We start from the raw sequence: 21,775 nt of genomic DNA, 5'->3' as shown, positions 1-21,775 counted from the left end.
ATACCTGTACCAAGTTTGAATTAGTTAACTTCAGCTGTTCTCAAGTCATAGACCTATTACAGACTTTGACCTTTGACCTCAAAATCTAATCAGTTAAACTTTAATCATTATACATACCTGTACCAAGTTTGAATTAGATCACTTCAGTCGTTCTCAAGTTATAGACCTATTACAGACTTTCACCTTTGACCTCTTGACCCCAAAATCTAATCAGTTAAACTTTGCATCATTATACATACCTGCACCAAGTTTGAATTAGATCACTTTAGCCATTCTCAAGTTATATACCTATTACAGACTTTGACCTTTGCCCTCTTGATCCCAAAATCTAATCAATTCATCTGTACCTCATTCTTTGTAATTGTACCAAATTTGGTCAGAAACCCATCTCTGGTTCACAAGGTATGGCGGTAACAGGATTTTTACCGAACATGACCTCTGATCTTTGGCATTTGACCTCGTGACCACAAAATCGAATCAGTTCATCTTTACCTCATTTTCCTACGTGCACCAAGTTTGACCAAGATCCCTTCAACCGTTTTCAAGTTATCGCGGTAATGAAAGCCTATCACGGACGGACGGACGGACAACCTGAAAACATAATGTTTCTGTCGACTTCGTCGGAGGAGGCATAAAAAGGCAAGTGTTGCCGATAGTGATGCTCACCATGGCATGATGGCTCGAGTAGAAGGTCTGCTCGATGAGAGGAAACTTTTCTGCTCCCAAGTGCTTGTACATCCCAATCAACTGTGAAAACTGCAACACAGACAGGGAGTCTGCACATCAATGTTTACTCAACATTATCCATCCAATTAGTCTGCACAGTCGGTGTTACAAAACATATTAGATAACGACAGCTAAAAGCGCAGAAACGGAAGGGGCTTTTAGGCAGTTCTTGTTTGTCTGAGCAGATTAAGAAAATGGATTTCTACCCTGAAAGGCCAGGAGCGAAAGGTCAGCCGGATTTACACCAGCCTATCTCACACTCAAATAGCTTTCGCAAAGTGTCTGCACAGCTTACCTGACCGGCATACAAAGATACGGAGCCACTTCTCTTTGAGAGTTCTACTTCATGACCAAGCTCTACTGATGATGATGATGATACTACTACTACTACTACTACTACTACTACTACTACTACCACTACTACTACTACTACTACTACTACTACTACTACTACTACTACTACTACTACTACTACTACTACTACTACTATAATTATTCCCATCCTCTTGTCAGCTCGCCCAGCAAAACGTTTTTGGCCCAAATCTTTCACAAATAAGTTGACCAGGCCTCACATTTAACTGAAGATGATGCGTGCAGTAATTTGTTCAGGGGGCCGACGATAACTCTACTACTCTTCGGAAAAAGACACCGTGGGATTTTTTACATCCACCAACAACCATCCACGCAACATTTTTATGAAGGGAAAAATAAAAGAATAATAAAACGAGAAAACTAGAACGGCACTCAGTAGAGAGTATACCTCCGCCTGGTTGGCCATATCACTCAATGGTGAAGAATCACTTAAAAAATTAAATAATGATCATATCCGAATCCATATTCAGATCTTCACCAAAATCGACTACAAAATGCCATCCCGATGTTTCACAGGCAGGTGATTCATCAATGTGTGCGCTGCCCCTCGGATGGACGTTAAAATGGCCTCGTGTCTGCCGGAATTAGTTGGTGGACGTTAAAGATCCCAAGGTATCCTTCGCGAAGAGTAGGCGAGCTATCGACGGTACCCTGAATAAATTACAAATTCCTGCTCTAACCTACACTGCATCACAGTGGCATAGCTTCACCCCCAAAAATTATGCCAGCCACAGCATTGTGCTGTATACGAAAGAAGAAGAAGAAGAAGAAACACACTATCTTCCATCAAATATGTCCAGTCAAGTTCCGGTTCCGCACTTCCGGGTCCGGTTCCTTGAGCTCGGTCGTGCCGTTTTTCGACTCTACCAAATTCCTCAAAGATAATTAAGTACTCCTGGTAGCTTTGTCTGTTTATTTTGGTGTCTGTGTGTTTACTGTGTGCTTCCAGTTCGGTTTTTAGCCGCGTCGCAGACGCTGCTCATAGACGCTTTTAATTGTCTTTTCTCCCCACTACCCTCTGCTGTTGTTGTTGTTGTTCTTCTTCTTCTTCTGCTTCTTCTTCTTCTTGTTCTTGCAGAGAAGACAAAACCTCAAAGCTCCACCCATTCTGGGAACCATAGCTCCACCCATTGTGGGAGAGGCTTCATATAAACAAATATCCACCATTTTATTAACTCGCATAGCTTTGAGGCCTGTTTTGTAGGCCCGTGGTGTCTTCCTCTCTCACACAGTTTTATTTCAAATCAAATTCGATATATCATTTCATTTTTCACAGTCGCTAACATAGTTTTAGACTCGGTTGAAAAAAAACGGGAAAGAAATCCGATGAAAGTTGCCCTTTATAGAAAGAAATTAATTCTCAAAGGCCTGTAACTTCAAGTCCATTGAGATTTTTTTTTTTTAAATCGCGGCATGCTCAGTCATACACCGCCCGAAATAAGAGATGGGAAAATGCCGAGATATATATATATATTTTGTTTAAATCGCGGCATGCTCAGTCATACACCGCCCGAAATAACAGACGGGAAAATGCCGAGATATATTAAAAATTCGTCCATTTGATGACAATCGTCACGATGAAATATTTAATTTATACGTCGTCACAATAATGTGGAGAGAGGAGCATAGCTTCGTTCACGTGTCGCTACACACGAGAAATTGCCGAGATATATTTTTTTACAATCACGGCATGGTCAGTCATACACCGCCTGAAATAACAGATGGGAAAATGCCGAGATATCTATCTATAATTCCAGTAATCTCTGTCTGTCTGTCTGTACGTTTGTTTGTTTGTCTGTGACCGCTGTTTCTCGACAACCACGGGTCCGATATACTTTTAACTTGCCAGGTATATTGCTGGGGACCCGAGGATGTGCCTTTTCAAGGTTTCATATTAATCGGACAATTACTTACCGAGCTATGTCCAAAAAACGATTCAACCAATCAGAGAGCAGCGAACGATCGCGTGTGCCGAACGTGGAGGACACACTCTGCCTCGGATGGCACATTTGAGAGCGTATTCATTTATTTCACGTTTGCAAACTATGTTGGCGTTAAACTATGTTTTAAAACTAATAAAACCGAATTTGCGATTCATTCGCTTTCCTGCGCGTTTGTGCACGCGATGGCGATTTCTTTACCAAACTCCGGAAGCCGTTCGCTTTGGACCAAACCATTGCATGTAAATAGAGGGGGGGGGATTGTCACCGTACTCGCAAGCCGTTCGCTTTGGACCAAACCATTTCATGTAAATAGAGGGGGGGGATATAATTTTAGATATAGATATAGTACGGGCAATGCCCTAGTATTAAAAATTCGTCCATTTGATGACAATCGTCACGATGAAATATTTAATTTATACGTCATCACAATAATGTGGAGAGAGGAGCATATCTTCGTTCACGTGTCGCCACACACGGGAAATTGCCGAGATATATATTTTTTAAATCGCGGCATGGTCAGTCATACACCGCCTGAAATAACAGACGGGAAAATGCCGAGATATATTAAAAATTCGTCGCCACACACGGGAAATTGCCGAGATATATTTTCACTTTGCACAAAAATAACATCAAGTAATCGAATCAATAGGAATGTCCTGTGCCTATAACATCGACGTTATAGGCACAGCTGCATCTAGGCATTGTGTAACATCGACGCGGCTTTTGTTTTAATTAAAACTTTTTGTACTTATTGTTTTAAAACTTGTGCCAATTTGTAAGTATTCATCAGACTTTTCGTGCCAGGTCTTTGAGGCCTACATTTTCCTAGTTTGAGTCCACAATTGTGTTTTTTAATTGTCTTTTCTCCCCACTACCTTCAGCCCTTTTGTTTTCACCCCAGTCCCCTTATTTCTCCTTCAAATCTTCCCAATTCTGCCAGTTAATCCACCCTAAACCCACCTCTTCAAATTCCCCGTTTTCTTTCCTGAAAGTCCCTGTAGCCATATTGTTTATCCTGTCTACCCTGCCCCAGCCCTCTCCCTTCCACAGATTTCCTGATAACCCTGTTCCCTACTGTTGTCGTGCTTCCCTCTTCCCTTATATGAGCCTCGACTAAGTGTACAAAAAAACAATAAAAAAAGAGAGCATTGCATCGCAGCCTCAGCCAATGAAGCTACTGCACAGCCTTCTGCTGCACTCGGAGGAAGAATAATAATAATAATAATAAGAAACTGGAGTGTTGCGGTATAAACTTGTTGGGATTTCACAAAGGATGTGTGCAGTCGTGAGTTGAAACAAACACGGTTGTCTATATTTAAGTATTTTTGCCCATCTTGATGTGAAAGCTGATGGTCCAGGTGAAAAATCTGGTACCAGACATACATCAGCAATTTCAATGAGAGGTTCTAGCAAGATGGCTGCTCCGTACTTCGGTAGGTTGATATTACTCTCAAAAGAAAGAAAGCAATTCCTTTTGAACTGTGAAACAAACTATGAATTCACATGATGTGACGTTCAGCATTTAAAAAGGAGATAGCATGGACAAAACAATTATAGGTTGGTAACCATTGTGCTCTAGTGACCTCCTGTATTGAACTTCCTTCCCAGGGAATTCGTATTATAAGGACTTCCAGCGTGACAACATGGGAAGTAGCAGCACCGAGCCAAGGAACAGGAAGATAGGGATTAGCGACCTTGGCCTTCTCTGCAAATGAGCAGAGAGGAGGAGATAAGGAACATATTCCAGACACAGACTTGCTCAACTACCACCAAGTTTTTTTGGGATGTTGGAAGGCCTCAGGTGGAGCTAATGCTGTATTCTGGCTTGTCTGAGGACAGAAACCCAATGCTTAGAACTTTCTGGCTTGACTGCAAGTTCCTATCAGAGTGGCTGGCTTCCGAGGCAAGTCGCTTCCTGGTAATTGCTTCAACGGATAAAACTCAGGTGGTGAGTGCACAGCCAAAAATGAGAGCAGAAGATACAGGAAGCAGGTGGGGTTCGTTGAGTGGTTTATGTCCCAAGACAACGAAATCCTCAGCACGAACTCGCACATCGCTGTTGCGGCGAAAAGCTGGGTTAATGAATGCTCTGAGGAAGGTTATTTCTGGAGGAGTGTGGTCGAGCGATGTGAATGGATCTGTTTTGTACCAGAACAAAGAAAAGTTAGTTTGACTTTAAGGTAGGTAGGATTTGACCACTTTAAGGTAGAATATAGGAAGTTAGCATTTGATCAGCACAGGTAAGGCTAGAACAGTGCAGAAACTCGAACGCCACTCAGTAGAGAGCATACCTCCACTTGGTTGGCCATATCACTCAAAGGTGAAGCACCACTTTAAAAATTATACTAGCTGGATCCGGATCTTCACCAAATTTGAATCGATTCTTCCTCGTCACACACACAACCTGTCCAACAAGTTTCGTCCAAATCCGTCCATAACTATTTGAGATACCCTGCTTTGTATAGTTTTGGGCCCCATCTCCCAATGGTGAAGAATTACTGCAAAAATTAAATAATTCTCGTATCCAAATACATATTCAGATTTTCACCAAAATCGAATCAAATCGTCCTTGTCAGACACCCAACCGTTCCACCAAGTTTCGTCCAAATCCGTCCACAAATTTTTGAGATAACCTGCTATGTATCGTATCGTATTTATCTTCGTATCGTATATATTGTATGTATCTTTGAGATATCCTGCCACAACCTTTTGAGATATCCTGCTATGTATCGTATCGTATGTATCTTCGTATCGTATGTATCGTATCGTATGTATCTTTGAGATATCCTGCCACAACCTTTTGAGATATCCTGCTACGTATCGTTTTTTGGCCCTATCTCCCAATGGTGAATAATCGCTCAAAAATTCTAGTAGCCGGATCGGAATCCGGATCTTCACCAAAATCTAATCATTTAGCCCTTGTCGCTGTCACTGTCACATGTTACCTGTCTGCCAAATTTCATCCAAATCCGTCCACAAGTTTTGAGATATTTTGTTCACAAATGCACAGACAGACAAACAAACTAGAAGACGTCATGCGGAGCACGATACTTGCAAAATACGCCCCCCCCCCCTCTGCAAGAAAAAATATTCCATTGATACAGCAAATTGTCCATTTCATCAAGATAAAAATTGACAATCTTGATCAAAGCTCGGGTCAATAGGAGGAAAATTGACGATTTTTCAGATGAAAATGATGATTTTGGAAGGTTGACCTTGAGTTGACCTTTGATCTTTTGACCTCAAAAATAGTTAGTTTCCCTATTTAGTGACTCAATGTGCAAATGCTGTTCAATTTTCAAGTCAATCGGATGAAAATTGATGGTTTTTTCAGATAAAAAGTGATGATTTTGGAAGTTTAACCTTGAGTTGACCTTTGACCTCGACCTAAAAAATAGTGTTTCCCAATTTAGTGACTCGATATGCAAATGCTGTTCAATTTTCAAGTCAATCGGTTGAGAATTGACGGCTTTTTAGATGAAAATTGATGATTTTTAAAATTTGACCTTGAGTTGACCATTGACCTTTTGACCTAAAAAATAGTATGTTTCCCAATTTGCTGACTCGATATGCAAATGCTGTTCAATTTTAAAGTCAATCGGTTGAGAATTGACAGCTTTTTAGATGAAAATTGATGATTTTTTAAATTTGACCTTAAGTTGACCTTTGACCTTTTGACCTCAAAAATAGTTCATTTCCCAATTTATTGACTTGATATACAAATGCTATTCAATTTTCAAGTCTCAGATTTAAAATGGCGATTTTAGAAATATTACCTCCAGATGACCTTTGACCTTTGACCTCAAAATCAATAGGCTTCTCAATTGGGACGACTTATACAACTTGGTGAAGTTTCGTGACGATTGGTTTAGAATTGTGACCTGTAGGCCGGTGGCAAACAGACAAACAGACAGAACCACAAATGGAACCGACCAATATACTTTTAAAATCTTCGATTTTGCAAGTAACAAACAAACAGACAGACAGACAGTGGTGAAAACATAACATCCATCCACCTTTGGTGGCGGAGGTAACGAGTAATGCTTCCCGAAGGGAGACACTAAATGTTTAATCTTGGTATGTTCCGTGGTGTTTTGCTTTTTGTACTCCGCTCCACCCTATTCCTTCTCCAGGCAATGCATGACGTCATCACCAGGCACCAAAGGGGGCCTGGGGATGATGCCCACTGAAAGGGCTCGGTTTTCACTCTGTTTGTTTTTGTTTTCTTGTTTGTCCGGGCGATATATCAGCCATCCTTTGAGCTAGGAAGCTGAAGTTTGGGCACAATAGTGAGCAAGTGCTTTGGCAAAAACAGTATTTAAAATTTTTTTTATTAATCACTTAATTGATTAATTTATTCCTTACTTAATTATTATCAATTTATTAAATACTTATTTATTTCCTTTCTCATCTGGGCAATATCTCAGGCAACTTTTGAGTTAGGCAGCTGATTTTTGGACGTGACAGTGACCAAGTGATTTGGCTCTAAAGGGTATTTTTGATTGATTAAGCGATTAATCGATTAATTACTTATTGATTCATCAAATAATAGCGGAATTATTTAAATTTTTGGATGAATTAAGTATTTAATTAATTTTCAAAAAAGTACAGCTTAGGATGAAATACTGGTGGTTTGGGTATGCTACTAGCCAATTGGTAAAGAAATTAATGATTTTACTATTTCTATTTATTTATTTTAATTACACAATCAATCAATTATTGTACACATCTCCCTCCCAATACCGTCGTTATGTGCTACATAGTGGCATCGCCGGGCGCCGAAGGCACCCCGGCAATACCGAGCACTGGAGGATGTTATTTATTTATTTGGCATGTGGTGGTGTACTTTGAATGTATCTGTACTTGTTTCTTTCTTGTTTGAACGGGCGATTTCTCAGCCATCCTTTGAGCTAGGAAACTAAAATTTGAGCACAATAATGAAGAAGAGCTTTGGCAAAACGGTATTTTTAATTTTTTTATTAATCGATTAATTGATTAATTGCTTAGTTATTATCGATTTATTCATTACTTAATTTTCAAAAAGTTACAGATTCCCATGAAACAGTGGTGGTTCAGGTATATTAGCCAATTGATTAGAAAATAATTATTTTATGATTATTATTTATTAATTTGGCATGGGAGTGGTGTACATTGAATGTAACTCTACTTGTTTTTTTTCATTTTTTTTTATTTTTTAGGTTTTAAATTACTGTATTTAATTTTCACTTGTTTATGTTTTCTCCAATTTTCATTTATTTATTCATTTCCATTGTATTATTATTAAATTTTTCGATTGTTTAATTATTTTGCTTTTCAATTGTTCAATTGCTTAATTTTTCCAATTTTCAATTTTTATTTTCAATGACAGTAATAAAATATCTTTCAATTTTCAATTATTTCATTTTTCCATTATTTTATTTATTTATTTATTATTTTGTCTTTCCCTTGTTCAATTTATTCATTACTATGGTACCCAGAGGGAGGCATTAAGGTTTCTTCTTTCATTAAGGTCTTGGTGCCCGTGGCATCCCGCTTTTTTGCATTAAAAAAAAAAGGATTATTTTTTCGATTTTTAATTGTTTAATATACATTTATTTATTTTTCTCCAATTTTCAATTATTAATTAATTTCCATTGCATTATTATTTTAAATTTTCGATTATTTAATTATCTAGTTTTTCAATTTTCAATTTATATTTTCAATTATTTAAATATTTTTCAATTATCTATTATTTCATTTTTCCATTATTTAATTTTTTATCAACTAGTTTTTTCCATTATTCAATTTTTAAATTACTATGGGTCCCAGAAGGAGGCATTAAGGTTTAGTCTCGGTGTCCGAGGTGTCCCGCTTTTTGGCACCATTTATTAATTTTTTAATTGTTAAATTTTTGGACTTTTAATTATTTAATTTTCATTTGTTTCTTTTTTCTCCAATTTTCAATTATAATTGTATTTAATCAATTTCAATTATAATTTATTAATTATAATTAATAAAATAATTATTTATTAATAATAATAAATTATTAATTTTAAATATAAATTTTAAATATAAATTTTAAATTTAAATATAAATTTTAGATTTTAGATTTAAATATAAATAAATAAATAATTATTTATTAATTTCAATTGTTATTATTTAATTTTCAATTCTGAAATTATTTAGTTTTTCACTTGTTTTACTTCATTTTTTTCAATTTTCAATTTTTATTTTAAATTATATCATTTTTCCGTTATTTAATTTTTTGGTTATTTGGTTTTCCGTTATTCTATTTTTTAGTTATCATGGTTCCTGGAGGGAGGCATTAAGGATTATAGTCTTAGTGTCCATGGTGTCCCGCTTTTCGGAAAAAATACGTTTGTTTTCATGAAGCAAAATTTCAAGTGCTACCAATAGGCGAATATTACAAATTAGTGAAACTGGGAACCATCAGCGATCTCCGATTGAAGCCCTCTAGCTTGTATTGTAATTACTTACAAAGGTCATCTCGGAGGTTCTGTCACAGCCACCTATGTCATAGACAGGAGCGTTGGCCAAATGTATTAATGCCCCAAGGGATCCAACATCATTTCCATCCTCTTTAATGCACTATGTCTGGAGATCAAACGACCTTTTTATACCAATGCAAAACCATTCTTTCTGCAGTCGTTACCACGGTGCCTGCGGCTGCGAACATCATTTATTCCTACCAGAAAGGATGAAACCCATCGTTGGACATTCCTGAAAATGCAGACAAATAGTAGGAGGAATTGCAAGATTTTCTTGGTCGATTTCAAATTCATTTTCCTTATGTCTCACCATTAATTCAAGAAGAGCTCAAGGAGAGTTTCTGGCCCTGCCACATACTTGGTACTGGATCCCATTATGTTGATTCGCAGCCCAAGATAAATATTGGGACAGATCTTGATGTTTACTTTTTTGTATATATATATAGAGTTAAGAATCGTGGAAGAGCTGGAACATTGAACCGATGAGGACGCAACGGAACAAAAGGAACAATAGAACAAAAGGAGCAAAACAATAGAAAGAATATCTCGTTTATTTAAGACTATTTTGGAACATATGTAAGGTGACCGTTGTGCGGAGCATACCACCCAGGGCTTGTCGCAGAAAGCACACGCAGCCTGCAGCGAGTTCGTCGAGGGAACTCCGCCATATTGTAGGCCTAAGAGAATGCCACGGTTGTCCTGCCCGTTCGCCATGTTGAGGGCATGCTGCCGAATGAGCACAAAGTCTGGCTTGATGGACCTGTGTGGGAATGCATTTCCTGAACACCATTTCCAGTTGCCAAACAAGCACAAAAAGTTTGAATCAAAATGAAAAGGTTATTAAATAAATAATTCAATTTAATCCAACCCTTTCCAACTCTAGGGAATGTGACAGCTTAGTGGGTCAAATATTATTTATTTAAATACCAACTTATAGGCAGAAGGCATCTTGCCACCTCCACCAGCCGGTTTCATTCAACCACAAGATGAAGACCTTTATGGACTCTGGTTGAGGAGCGTTAGGCATAGTTACCTTGCTTGCCATGTGCAGGTTGGCAAGAGTAAGCAGCCATGGGAATCCAACCCACCCACCAATCAATGGAGAAAGAAACAGGTTAAAATACTGTTATTGGAATATATTGGAGGCAGGTAAATCTCAAGATCTACTTGTCGTCCACCGCAGACAAGTTGGTTGACTCTGTTTTTCCATCGCCTCGTTTCTAGCTCCTCTCAACCCTCCATCCTCCGCCATTCCACCAAGGTCACATGCTTTCTCCCAGAATCAAATACCCGGTTGCCCTTCCTAATGCCAAGCAAATTTTCACTTCCATTCTTTAATGCCTCTATTATCTCGTCTGCGGAATCGACTCCCTGTGTCTAGTCTCGTGCCCATCCGTTCAGACCTTTCAAAGTGCTGCCCATAGTCACCTCATGCAAAATCGGACCCTGAGAGATCGAGCAGCAGATTTGATTGGTCGAGATGGTGGAAAATGGTATAATATTTTGTCCAAGTAATGGTAAACTGGAGATTTTTAAAAATGTGCCAAGAAGGCCATTTGTGTTCTACAGTGTTCAAATATATAATTAAATTGAAATAAAATAATAGGCTGTATAAAAATTTCGAAAAGGCTGTAGAAAAAAAGTTTTTTTTAAACCGCCATTGATGCACCGTCTTTTACACGTTGCATTAGTTCTTCATACCCATTGCTTGTGTCCTTTTTGACGTCCTTAAAATCAGTGAGTTTCCAATTATTTTCAGTTTTGTTTGAATTTTTGTACAATTTTGCCAATTTCGGAGCCAAAGTACTGCTAAACTGCAAGATAGTGTTCCGATTCATGTTGAAATTTGTGTTCAAAATATAAAATTCAATTGAAATTAAGTAGTTCCTTAATCATATATTTGTCTAGATAGACAGATAGACAAAATGAACGAATTGCTTAACCCCGCATTTCGCTTCAAGCGCTCAGGCTAATAAACCGATTACTCCGTCTGGGCCTCCATACCCACATTCTGGGGGGGTAATGAAGCCCATCAGGACCACTTGCAGACTTGATCTAGCCCGACACAGTCTTCGTGAACTGAATTCCGCACGTTAGCGCATCTTCTTTATATGTAAGTCCCGTAGAATTGGTGGGCCTTATTACCCGTACCCGACCGTACCTAAGCTCGAATGCTACCATTGTGAAGAATTTCTAGATACAGCTATGGATTTATCTTGCACTCCAAAAACGACAAGTCGAGTCATATGAGAGTTAAAAGTTTTCACTGTGCTTGCCGTGTGCTTCACAACAGCCTTATGGGAATCTATATAGGCCACTTACTGGCTTCAATCTGTTCATGGCATCTGAGTCTTCAAATTTGAACTAATAGGAGTATTTCATGTTGGGCCTTGCTTCCCACAGGCGAACTTAGCAAATGTGATCACAACAACATTTTCATTCATAACAAACGATCATAACAAGCCATTCGTAAATATAATTCTGCCATTAAGTCGTTTGATTCCAGCAGATGGTTTTGTGAAACGTAAAATTATTATTTTATGACTTTTCCCATTTTTTCTACCAGGATAAAACTCTAGGGAGTAACATTTACTCCCTAGAGATTAGTAAATGAGGCAGCAGGCCTAGTAGACATGTAACCATATATAATAATGGTCAGTAAACTAATCATCAGGCCAGGTAAACATAGAATGAATCCCACAACTGCAGTATCAACATACTAAGTAACCATAGCAACAAGTTTTGTCAATGAGGCATCGGCCTTTGTATAGAACAATGATGAAGAGTCATAGCACCAGACTTAGCAGTCTAAGCAACACGCATAACAGCCTCAATACCAGGTACACTATCCGATCAGTACCAGGTACAATATCCGATCAGTACCAGGTACAATATACTCAATACCAGGTATAATGTCCCCAGTACCAGGCATGGAATCCACAGCACCAGATATAATATCCTCAGCATGAGGTATAATATCCTCAGCACAAGTTATAATATCCTCAGCACCAATTATAATATCCTCAGTACCAGGTATGGTATCCTCAGCACCAAGTATGGTATCCTTACCACCAGATATAGTATCCTCAGTAACAGATATAGTATCCTCAGTACCAGATATAGTATACGCAGTAACAGGACGTTGTGGCGGACACGAAAGCCCACTGGCGTGGCGACATCATTCCGCGCACCAAGTGGGCGGCGGCCACGCCCGAGGGGTAGGCGTGGCCCCAGGATATACACTGGGCGCGCAGCCCGGAGCGCGCCAGTGCTACAGTGACCTCTTGTCAATAAAGACACTTTTGTTTAACCGCGTTGTCCGCTTCCTCCTTGGTAGCAAGTCGCGCGCGTAGCACCGCGCTTCATTGGTGACTCCGACATTTTGGTCAGCAGTCACTGACCACCCGAACCCACCACAGCCATGGCAACCAACGCGGTAGCGATAAAGCTCCCCGAGTTCCGGGAAGCTCAGGCGGAGATCTGGTTCCTGCAGGCCGAAGCCCAGTTCAGGCTTCGACACATCACGGCGGACGAGACACGCTACTGCCACGTGGTCGCCTCCCTCGGGGCCGGCGCGGCCGCCCGCGTCGTGTCGGGCCTGAGGAAATCACCGGCCCACAACAGGTATGGGGCGATCAAGCATCTCCTCCTCGCCACGTTTAGCCTCACCATGGACGCACAGGCCGAACGCCTCTTGGACCTCCCCGAGCTCGGTGACACGCGACCGTCGGTCCGAATGGACCATATGCTGTCGCTCATGGGCGACGAAACCCCGAACGCTCTATTCCGGGCGTTATTTCGACGCCAGCTGCCGGCACGAGTCCGCCTCGCGTTGGCCGGTTCCGCGACAACGGAACCCCGTGCATTCGCGGCCGAGGCCGACAAGTACTACGCGGCTTTGGACATGCTGGCGAGTTTCGGTGCGGCTCCCGAGCCCGAACCTCCTGCGGGTGCCCACCCCTGCTCCGAGGGGTGCCTCGTGGCGGCCGCCACGCCCCGCCCACCACCACCGTGGAAACCACGGCGTCCGGCTTCGCCGCAAACCTGGTGCCATTTCCACGCTAGGTTCGGCCACGAGGCTCGGCAATGTCGCCCGCCGTGCTCATTCGGCAGGTCGGGAAACGCCCGGGCCGGCCCTCAGTAGTGGCACTGAGCGCCGGCTGATTAAACAGCCTCCTATACATAACGGACACCTTATCCGGGCGCCGTTACCTGTGCGACATGGGAGTGCCGGTGAGTGTCGTTCCCGCCGGTACGTCCGACAAGCAGTCCGTGGGCCGGGGCCCCATGCTGCTTGCTGCCAACGGTACGCCCATTCGCACGTACGGAAAACGCTGCCTTTCTTTGCGGTTCGGAGGGCAGGTTTTCCGATGGTCGTTCGTCACTGCCGACGTGCCTATGGCACTGCTCGGCGCGGACTTCCTCTGTGCCAATGGCCTGTTGGTCGACGTCAAGCACAGAAGGCTTGTCCAGGCTGAGACGTTCAGCTTGCTCACGTGCGCGCTGCCCGCCTCGTTGAGCAGCTCACTGAACGGCTCATCGAGCGGTTCGCCGAGCAGCTTGCTGAGCGGCTCGGTTCCGGCCAGGTTCATCTGCATGCTTCCGGCCAGGTTCATCTGCACGCTTCCGGCAGCGGACGAATTCACCCGCCTCCTCGCCCGTTTCCCGGCCCTCACGAGGCCCACCTTCTCGGTGGGGACCGTCAAGCATGGGGTGGAACATCACATCCCCACCGCCGGGCCACCGGTCTACGCCCGGGCACGCCGCCTCGAGCCGACGAAGATCGCGGTAACTAAAGCGGAGTTTGCTACGCTGGAGCGGCTCGGCATTGTGCGGCGCTCCGAGAGCGCTTGCGCGTCGCCGCTCCACATCGTGCCCAAGCCCGGCGGGGGATGGCGACCGTGCGGGGACTACCGCCATCTCAACGACGCCACCACCCCCGACCGCTACCCCGTCCCCTATATTCAGGACTTTTCCACCCACTTGGTGAATATGTCCTTCTTCTCGAAGGTGGACCTCATACGCAGTTACCACAAGGTCCCCGTCAGGCCGGAGGACATCCCGAAGACGGCTGTCATCAGGCCGTTCGGTCTTTTCGAATTTCTTCGGATGCCCTTCGGTTTGAAGAATGCGGCTCAGGCGTTCCAGCGCCTCATGGACAGCATCTTGCGTGACTTGGATTTTGTGTAGGTATACCTGGACGACATCCTCGTCGCGAGCGCGTCCCGCGAAGAGCACCTACACCATCTCCGCACGCTCTTCGAACGTCTGGGCCAGCATGGCCTGATCGTGAACCCCGCCAAGTGCCGGTTTGGTGTCGCCGACATCGACTTTTTGGGGCACCGCATCACCAGGCACGGGGCCGTCCCCCTACCGGCCAAGGTGGAGGCGGTGAAAGGGTTTCCGCGCCCCCGCACGATCAGGGGGCTCCAGGAGTTCCTGGGCATGGTAAACTTTTACCACCGTTTCCTGCCCCGCATCGCCCAGCTCCTGTGCCCCTTGCACGAGGCCCTCTGGGGGAATCCGGGCAAAGGTGACATCACCTGGACCGAGCAGATGGACGCGGCATTCGTGGGCGCGAAGCTCGCCTTGGCTAACGCCACCATGCTCGCGCACCCAGCGCCCGATGCACCGATCGCCCTCACCACCGACGCCTCGGACTACGCGGTGGGCGCGGTGCACGAGCAATGGGTGCGTGGAGCTTGGCAACCGCTGGCGTTCTTCAGCCGGCAGCTTCGCCCGCCCGAACGCCGGTACAGTACCTTCGACCGCGAGTTGCTCGGGCTCCACAGGCGGTCAGGCACTTCCGCCATCTGATCGAGGGCCGTGCGTTCACGGCCTTCGTCGACCAAAAGCCACTGGTGTTCGCGATGGGCAAGGTCGCCGAGCCGTGGTCGGCCCGGCAGCAGCGTCACCTCTCGGCCATGTCCAAATACACGACGGACATCCGGCACGTCGTGGGGAAGGGCAACCCAGTGGTGGATTGCCTTTCCCTGTCCGTTGCCCACGTGGTCCACCTCGGCATCGACTATGCCCGGATGGCGGTGGACCAGGCCGCCGAACCCGACGTCCAGGCCTTGCGGACCGCCATTACGGGCCTCCGCATCACCGAGGTGCCGTTCAACGGCGCGGGCACGGCCCTCTGGTGCGACGTCTCCCTCGGGCGGCCTCGCCCCATCGTGCCCGCACGCTGGCAGCGCCGGATTTTCGACTCCATCCACGGCCTGTCCCACCCAGGCACGAGGGCCTCCCAGAGGTTGACCGCCGATAAGTTTGTCTGGCATGGCCTCCAGAAGGCCGTCCGCGGCTGGGCCATGACGTGCCTCGCGTGCCAGTGTGCGAAGGTGCACCGACACACCCAGGCCCCATTGGCCCCGTTTGCGGCGCCGGAACATCGGTTTGACCACATTCACGTGGACCTGGTGGGACCTCTGCCCCCCTCGCGGGGTTTCACCCATGTCCTGACCATGATGGACCGCACCACCCGGTGGCCGGAGGCCGTGCCTTTGGCGTCAACAACGGCGGCGGACGTCGCGCAGGCGTTCATCGCCACCTGGGTCGCCCGGTTCGGCGCCCCCTCGGACATCTCGTCCGACCGCGGCCCCCAGTTCACCTCGGAGCTCTGGGGTCGGTCGCGCAGGGGCTCGGGGTCCAGCTGCACCGCACCACGGCCTATCACCCCCAGGCTAATGGCCTGTGCGAGCGGTTCCACCGCTCGTTGAAGGCCGCGCTCCGGGCCACCCTCCGTGACGGCGGCTGGGTCGACAGGCTCCCTTGGGTCCTGCTAGGCCTCCAGACGGCGCCCAAGGAGGACCTGTGTGCAGCCGCGGCGGAGTTGGTCTTTGGACAACCGCTGCGGGTGCCGGGCGAGTTCCTCCCCGACCCCACGGCACCTTGGTCCGCGGCGCAGGAGCACTCCGCGCTGCAGGAGACCGCCTGGAGGTTCGCCCCGGTGCCGACGGCGCACCACAGGCACCCACCCACGCACTTCGCCCCGGAGCTTCGCACCGCGGAGTATGTCTTCGTCCGGCACGACGCCCACCGGACACCACTGCGGCCCCCGTACGACGGGCCTTTCCGCGTGCTGGAGACCGGGGTGAAATTCTTCAACTTGGACATCGGCGGTACTCCCGACCGCGTCTCGGTGGATCGACTCAAGCCGGCCCACCTCGACGTGGACCACCCATCGCCGGTGGCTAGGCCCCCGTGTCGGGGCCGCCCCCCGGGCGGGCGGACCCCCGGCACCACCCAGCACCACCGGCACGCCGCCCCCCGGTCCGGCACCCATCCCGGGTACAGCCGGAGGCATCCCAGCTGGGATCCCTGCACCCCGGACGCTGCCGGTCGCCAGAGGGTGCTTTGGCCGGGTCATCCGTTTGCCCCGCAAACTGGCCCTCCAGGTGCGCGGGAATTCTGGGGGGGCGCATGTGATGGACACGAAAGCCCACTGGCATGGTGACATCATTCCGCGCACCAAGTGGGCGGCGGCCACGCCCGAGGGGGTAGGCGTGGCCTCAGGATATACACTGGGCGCGCAGCCCAGAGCGCGCTCGTGCTACAGTGACCTCTTGTCAATAAAGACACTTTTGTTTCACCGCGTTGTCCGCTTCCTCCTTGGTAGCAAGTCGCGCGCGTAGCACCGTGCTTCAACGTATAATATCCTCAGTACCAGGAATAATATCCTCAGTTCCAGTTATAGTATCCTCAGAACCAGTTATAGTATCCTCAGTACCAGTTATAGTATCCTCAGTACCAGTTATAGTATCCTCTGCACAAGGTATAATATCCTGAGTACCAGGTATACTATCCTCAGTGCCAGGTATAATGTCCTCAGTAACAGGTATAGTATTCTTTGCACAAGGTATAATATCCTCAGTACGAGGTATAAGGTCCTCAGTACTAGGTATAATGCCCTAAGTACCAGGTATAGCATCCACAATACCAGTTTAAGGTATTCTCTGCACAAGGTATAATGTCCTCAGTACCAGGTATAATGCCCTCAGTACCAGGTATAGGAACCACAATACCAGGTATGGTATTCCCTGCACAAAGTATAATATCCTCAGTGCGAGGTATAAGGTCCTCAGTACTAGGTATAATGCCCTAAGTACCAGGTATAGCATCCACAATACCAGATAAGGTATTCTCTGCACAAGGTATAATATCCTCAGTACCAAGTATAATGTCCTCAGTACCAGGTATAATGTCATCAGTACCAGATATAGTATCCCCTGCATCAAGCATAGCAGCTGAAAAGCAGTCCCTTATTCTCAAAGGTCAGGAATTAGTAATAGTTTAAGCAAAATTGAGCGAAGTCCTTTCCGAGCTTGAGTGTGAGGCTTGAGTGTGAGGGTTGAGTGTGAGGGTTGAGTGTGAGGGTTGAGTGTGACGGTTGAGTGTGAGGGTTGAGTGTGAGGGTTGAGTGTGAGGGTTGCGTGTGACGGTTGAGTGTGAGGGTTGAGTGTGAGGGTTGAGTGTGAGGGTTGGGTGTGAGGGTTGAGTGTGAGGGTTGAGTGTGGCGCTTGAGTGTGTGGCGCTTGAGTGTGTGGCGCTTGAGTGTGTGGCGCTTGAGTGTGTGGCCCTTGAGTGTGTGGCTTGAGTGTGAGGCTTGAGTGTGAGCCTTGAGTGTGTGGTTTGAGTGTGTGGTTTGAGTGTGAGCTTTGAGTATATATAAAAAAATAACCACCTTTAGAGGCCATTTTTCCCGCAAAGCGGGGGTTGGCCTTTTTCGGGGACCGTGGTTGTTGTTGTTTTTTGGTCCCCTTTTTGAAGCAATGTTTTACGGCCGGATGCTCTTCCTGCCACCAACCCTTTTTGTCGCCTTTTTACGACAAGCAGGGAATTACCAGTGAACTGGTACTCAATTAGCCGACCTCGGAAGGCATGACCAGGCTGAGTCAACCCCCCTGGCGTTAATTCAGCGATCGACCGGGATTCGAATCCAGGATCCTTAGATTCCGAAGCTGGCACCCTAGCCGCTGGCCCAACACCAGGGACTGAGTGTGAGAGTGTGTGAGTGTGAGTGGTTTGAGTGTGAGACGAATAACAGTTTATTGCAGAGACTCTCACAATCCACTAAGCAAATAAACCTAATGGACTGAGGGCAAACCATTTTGACCACCTGCCAAGTCTAATTAATGATGACCTCAGGAAATGGCAGCCAATAGTTTCCCCTCAAGCCAATGAATCATTTCCAATAAGGTAACCACCTGCGGATCAATGAACCTTGCATATCTCTCGCGATATCTTTACACCATTTATGGCCATATTAAATTTGCATACTGTGGCTCATCCAACTGGTTGAAATCCCATGAGTTCCATATCTGCATTTGAAATGGGGAATAGCATCTGACAAGCTTTGAGCCCTGTCGATGCCCCTCTTTGCATTCACGACAATGAAACCATCAGTATGCTAACAAACCATTCTCCAACTCACTTGTTCTACCATTTTTTAAATTCCTGCTACACTTTCCCTTCTAACCCTAACTTTGTCAACATCACCATCCCAACAAATTATCACGATAAATTTAGTATGCAGGTGGTCCCAAAAACAACTAGGATACATCTGAAAATGCAAAGCCCGTCCGCGTCCTGTCTTTTCCATCTTCCGTATGCTCAAAATAACGAAAATAGTTAAAAAATACATAAAACGAAAATTGATGATGTTATGCAGCCTTGAGCTTTGACCTTTTGATCTAAAAAAAACTATCAGATTCTGGCTTTTGATTGGTGAACGAATTATGTGACCCAATATGCGAATTCTTAAAAGTTTAGGTGAATTGAATGAAAATTGACTATTTCCTGCAACCTTGACCTTTGACCTTTTGATCTAAAAAAGCAATAGACTCCTAACGTTTGATTAGTGAACCAATTCAGTGACCCGATATGCAAATTCTTCAAATTTCAGGTCAATCAGGTGAAAAATGGTGATTTTACGTAAACTTGACCTTTGACCTTTTGATCTAAAAAGCAATCGGCTTGTACCTTTTGATTGGTGAACAAATTCAGTGACACAATATGCAAATTCTTTAAATTTCAGGTCAATCAGGTGAAAATTGGTGATTTTATGCAAACTTGATCTGAAAATGCAAAGCCTGTCCGCGTCCTGTCATTTCCATCTTCCATATGCTCAAAATAACGAAAACAGTTAAAAATATATATAAAATGAAAATTGATGATTTTATGCAGCCTTGAGCTTTGACCTTTTGATCTAAAAAAATTTATCAGCTTGTAGCTTTTGATTGGTGAACGAATTATGTGACCCAATATGCAAATTCTTAAAAGTTTAGGTCAATTGAATGAAAATTGACGATTACATGCAACCTTGACCTTTGACCTTTTGATCTAAAAAAAAGCAATAGACTCCTAACATTTGATTAGTGAACCAATTTAGTGACCCAATATGTGAATTCTTTAAATTTCAGGTCAATCAGGTGAAAATTGGTGATTTTATGCAAACTTGACCTTTGACCGTTTGATCTACAAAAAGACAATCGGCTCATATCTTTTGATTAGTGAACCAATTCACTGACCCGATATGAAAATTCTTTAAATTGCAGGTCGATCTGGTGACAATTGGTGATTTTACGCAACCTTGACCTTTGACCTTTTATCTAAAACAAACAAACAATCAGCTTCTAGCTTTTCATTGGTGAACCAATTCAGTGACCCAATATGCAAATTCTTAAAAATTCAGGTCAATTGGATGAAAATTGACGATTTATGCGATGCAGACCTTTGATCTTTTGACCTTTTAACCAAAATTATTAATTTACATTCTCCATATTATCATAATAAAGCTTTGGTGAAAATTTGATGACAAAACTCAAATAGTAAATTGAAATTTCAAGTAAGTTGGATGGAAATTGATGATTTTATGTGATGCTGACCTTTGACCTTTTGACCTTTTAACCAAATTATTAATTTGCCTTCTCCATATTATCACAATAAAGCTTTGGTGAAAATTTGATGACAAAGCTCAAATGGTGAAAAAGTTAGGGATATCGGTCACAAGGGCAACTCTACTTGCTCTGGTTAGATTGCAACTTCCTGTTTCGGAGGCTGAAGTGTTGTTGCTGCAGAGATATAACTTACCTCATTACTTTTGTGTTGTTTGTGGAGACGTACCTTACTACCTTCGTGTTGTTGCGCACGAGCTGCAGGTCCACGATACATCCGCCGTCCACGTAGGCTGCCAAGTTCATTTCGGAAAACTCAGCCTGCGGGAATGAAACCACTTTAGTCAAGGGATGATTTAGACCTTCAAGTAATCATGATAAAAAGTTTTTATTGGGACTGTATTGCATTGTGCGTAATGACCGAACAAAATAACCATATCTCGGAGTTGCCTTTGGACTTTTCCGCAATGGGGGCTATTGGATTGGGTCTCATCCTTCTGTCCATGCGTCCGCAACCATATCTCGGAGATGCATGGCCCGATTTTGTTCAAACTTGGCACAAGCAGAGAAGATGATGACATATACATGCACCTCACTTTATTTTACGATCTAATCAGAGATGGCCGACTGGTAGACCTGCGGCCATTTTCTTTGTAAACTAGAACAATGCGAGTGTCGCCAATATGCCTCCACATAGTGCCACAATGGGTAGATGCCCTCGTTCACTGTCCTAAAAACAAACAAGTTTGATTTAAATCCCTTCAGCTGTTTTGCTGAAGCTGTAGCTGTAAATCCCTTCATCACGTTTTCACCAGCCATGACAGGTTTCACATCGACTGGTGAAGCTGTTTCAGAGAAGGGATAAAAAAAAAATCGGCTATCAAGATAATATGTCTGCCATACCACGTGACATATGACCTTTAAAATGTACACTCGGCATATGTATGGTTAGGTGATCTCATTTGTGAAGTTTCGTGTTGATCGGATAAGGTGAGTTTTTTTCTATCCAAGATGGCTGCCAAACCACGTGACCTACGACATCATAATTTTAAAACTATATGCAACAATGGTGTTAGATGATATTTGTAAAATTTCGCATCGATAGGGTAAGCGGTTTCAGAGATATAATTATTTCATATTTTACTTCAATCCAATATGACTGGCACACCATCTGACCAATGATGTTTTCGTGATCATCTTTTAATCGCCATGCCTAGTCAATGCCACATAAAGTTTCGAGTCAATCGATTTTGTGGTTTGGGAGAAGATGTTTTTTTAAGGTTTTAGGTTACATCCACTATGGCTGCCGAACCATGTGACCTATGATGTCATAAATTTAATATTTCAA

At 44.5% G+C, this 21,775-nt stretch overlaps 2 protein-coding genes across 3 annotated transcripts in view; one reads left to right on the top strand and one right to left on the bottom strand.

Annotated features, from left to right (window-relative positions):
- Positions 1–21,775, bottom strand: part of LOC137416504 (synapsin-2) — a 360,597-nt gene that overhangs the window by 136,946 nt on the left and 201,876 nt on the right. For both annotated transcript variants that reach the window (XM_078770286.1, XM_078770287.1), the window contains exons 3-5: positions 20,657–20,748; positions 10,133–10,289; positions 667–756 (exon numbers count right to left, since the gene is read on the bottom strand). In XM_078770286.1, the coding sequence (XP_078626412.1) occupies positions 667–756; positions 10,133–10,289; positions 20,657–20,748 (339 nt within the window). The remainder of the gene's footprint in view (positions 1–666; positions 757–10,132; positions 10,290–20,656; positions 20,749–21,775) is intronic.
- LOC144889570 (uncharacterized) overlaps positions 1–21,775 on the top strand; it is a 434,610-nt gene that overhangs the window by 267,355 nt on the left and 145,480 nt on the right. The window lies entirely within an intron of this gene.

This window comes from Myxine glutinosa, chromosome 1 (genome assembly GCF_964187855.1).
Source record: "Myxine glutinosa chromosome 1, kmMyxGlut1.1, whole genome shotgun sequence".
In the NCBI taxonomy this organism is placed as follows: domain Eukaryota; kingdom Metazoa; phylum Chordata; class Myxini; order Myxiniformes; family Myxinidae; genus Myxine; species Myxine glutinosa.
Note: the sequence above shows the minus strand (reverse complement) of the source record. Positions and strands in the feature narration are given on the sequence as shown.